Below are 3,082 nucleotides of genomic sequence, written 5' to 3'. Positions count from 1 at the left end.
TGGCCCGCTGTTTGTACAATTCAACATTATCTTCAGGGGTTATGTTTGAATTTATTTATCATGAAAGGCGCAATCAGCGAGAAAAGCAAGATGATTCCTACCTTGAGAAGGGTTGCCCTGGCGTTCTACTACTAGTACTGGGAAAGACTATGTCACCGGTACTTTTTTCAATAGTCATACGTTTAAGTCATCATGCCTCGGCCTCATTGGCTATGATGTAAAGGTACGCATTCACTTGCAATTTTCATTGATGCAGCCCACAGTGGCGGAGAAAATCCAACCCTGGCGGCGGGAACCCATCAGCTGCCCTACGAATTACAGCTTCCTTCGTCTGGACTGGCTAGTTCTTTTGAAGGAAAGTATGGCTACGTCCGTTACGCAATCAAGTCAAACATCGACCGTCCGTGGAAAATCGACCCTAAAACTAAAGCAATGTTCACCGTCACTGGGGCTCAAGTGAATCTCAACAAAATTTCAGAAGCTATCGTAAGAATCTGCTTTAATTTATTGATGCTTAAAGCTCCTTAACCACACCTTTTGATGCCTCTTCCAGTAATTTTCTTGTGTCTGCAAAATACAATTTCTTGTAATACTTCCAATCATATCAAATGCCTTCAGTTTAATTGCATGTGAGTAATATCCAGAGTAACACAGTTAACAACTGAGTTTTCGTTCGGGCTTTGAATTCATACATCAAAATAACGTTGCGTGTTTTACAAAATGCACTGTATTAGCGAAGCTAGTTCTTTCTTGGATTACATACTTAATGGAGACGAATCAGAGAACAACAACAATGAGTTGTATCGACAGCCATTGTCCCTTTTAACGTATGAATGTTGCAAAAAGCACCTCAAAGGTAAAATGCTTGTGCAAGCACTACTATTCGGCATAGGAGAGGCAATTTTGTCAGTTTGATTATAGCATTGTGTTAAATTTCGGCCGCGACTGAGATCTTTGCCATTATTGCTATCACCAACATATGGCAAAACGTTGTTGAGACTGGGGTAACGCAGCTCCCATCCCTCTCTGCAGCAAGATCAGCGCGACGAAGACGAGAAGACAGTATGCTGTCTGTGTTGTGCCAGTGGTCCCATCACGATGACTGCATCAATAGACAGGAGTGGCTACACTCCGGGAGAAAAAATCAAAGTGAATATTGACGTTGATAATCACAGCTCTAGGAGCGTTGCCAAAACAAGAGCCACCCTGATCCAGGTACAGATCCAGTTTCTCAAAATGGATACGCTAATGTCATGTTAACGAGGATTTTTCTCTCAAAGTCGTAAACGTCAATTCTATAAACAAATATATTATTGTCGCCACAATGGTACTATCGGGTTGATATGCTTCATTGCTTCAACAATTGCGTAAGATTTGATTTAATAGGATTAGGTTGTGCAGTTTGACGATTTATTATTTAGATACTTTTTTCTTTAAATTCATGACTATGTTAAACTAGATTTTGCCATGCAATCGACTGTATGTATGTATGTATGTATGTATGTATGTATGTATGTATGTATGTATGTATGTATGTATGTATGTATGTATGTATGAAATGTTTTGATGTGTTTCCATTAATTGTCTCTCCAGTGGGTGACATACACAGCCTATCGAAAGGGTAACACAAATCGTCCCAGTGATCGGCAGGTCAGAGATAAGGTGTCAACCATAAGTGGTCCTGGCTGTGAAGCACGTGGTAAGATCAGTTGGCAAGACCAGTTCCTAACGATTCCACCAATACCTTCCTCTGACTTGGCAGGTTGTCCGTATATTGATATTGATTATGTTTTGCTTGTAAGTATACTGAGTTGTTGTCCCGCTACTTTGTGTCAGCTAAATAATATCAGCTGTCGCGACTACAGCAGTATTATGAATCTCAGTTGTATATACACATCTAAATTAGTACATTCTCATAAACTTATTTTAAATAAAATCATAAAAATAATGCTAAACAGCGAGTGGGGCTTTAAGAGACGGAGAGCTGGTCTATGAAAACTGGTCTAGAGAACTGAGGGTCTAGAGAACTGGTCTGTGAAATGTGCATTTTTCATAGAGCATTAAATTCTATAAAAGTTGTATAGTTTTAGACGGTTGGGTCATTTTATTATATTTCTAGCGATGAAATAATTGCTTCTTAGAATGGCAAATCACTTAAAACATTAGCAAGATTGTTTTAAATCGCACATTTATTCTCACTCGGTTTTAGTTCTTAAAAAACCAACTTACTGTTACAAAAATAACAAAACGACGAATGTTTACGCTAACGCAGCAAGGATGATGACGATAAGTTAACAGAAGTAGTAATGCACAGTACATACATGTGATCCTGCAGATATTGACATTGTCTGCCAATGGCATTTTAACATTAGTTCTACTTGAACGAACGTAAAAAAAACTGCTGACGTGGCTAGTCTGAGTCGAAGCTCACGAGGATGATAAACCAATTTTTTTTTAATGAACGGCATGAATACAGTGAAGGTCGAAATTTTAGGCATGTCTTGGAGAATTTTATTCCCTCTATAGTATAACTTATATGTTTTATTTCAGTGTGAAGCTGATGTGAGGGGCACTCCATTTGACATGGAGGTCTCTCTTCGCATCATCATCGGTAATATACCATTACAACAGGTGTATGGCTATGACTTTAGCGGTGTAGATTATCCGCAGATCCCTGGGGGACCTGCGCCGTCGGTCGAACCGTCTCCTTTATCTGATGACGCTCAAGCTACAGCTCCCATGCGTGAGTGTTCATTCACCATCTCCAGTTTTCCTTGAACATAAAAGGCCAATTATGTTTTTTCGTCAATCCCCTTGTCTATTCTGTCATCACTTCATAATCTGGACAGAGCGAGATGTCTCAAAAATCACGTTTTCAAATGTACAGTGTAAACAGCCTGTATGAAGAGGCATATCTGACAGAGAGCTCTGTACGTAAGAAGCGTAACAAGATGGCCGCCTGTTAGCCATATTGTATCGTATAGCGAAGTCAATCGACGTAAGCCAAATTTTGCTACAGCTTTGATTCAACGACACTTATCTTGTAAAACATATTGAGCACTTGGTATCTCACACAATTAGT

The 3,082-nt window shown here is 39.5% G+C and overlaps 1 protein-coding gene across 1 annotated transcript; it reads left to right on the top strand.

The window, feature by feature from the left end:
• The first annotated feature begins 297 nt into the window (after positions 1-297).
• LOC139122223 (arrestin domain-containing protein 3-like) lies at positions 298-2,555 on the top strand. Its single transcript, XM_070687648.1, has 4 exons — positions 298-486; positions 1,033-1,215; positions 1,594-1,831; positions 2,551-2,555. The coding sequence occupies exons 1-4, from the start codon at positions 433-435 to the stop codon at positions 2,553-2,555; spliced, it is 480 nt and encodes a 159-aa protein (XP_070543749.1). The 5' UTR covers positions 298-432.
• Positions 2,556-3,082: the final 527 nt, after the last annotated feature.

The sequence above is a fragment of the Ptychodera flava genome, chromosome 21 (genome assembly GCF_041260155.1).
Source record: "Ptychodera flava strain L36383 chromosome 21, AS_Pfla_20210202, whole genome shotgun sequence".
NCBI classification, from domain to species: domain Eukaryota; kingdom Metazoa; phylum Hemichordata; class Enteropneusta; family Ptychoderidae; genus Ptychodera; species Ptychodera flava.
This window is presented reverse-complemented; position numbering and strand designations above follow the sequence as displayed.

Excerpts from the sequence above, each read along its gene's own strand:
- LOC139122223 (XM_070687648.1), top strand. The coding sequence starts at position 433 with ATGTTCACCGTCACTGGGGCTCAAGTGAATCTCAACAAAATTTCAGAA. Across the intron at positions 487-1,032 it reads ACAAAATTTCAGAAGCTATC|CAAGATCAGCGCGACGAAGA; the intron begins GTAAGAATCTGC and ends CCCTCTCTGCAG. Across the intron at positions 1,216-1,593 it reads CAAGAGCCACCCTGATCCAG|TGGGTGACATACACAGCCTA; the intron begins GTACAGATCCAG and ends TTGTCTCTCCAG.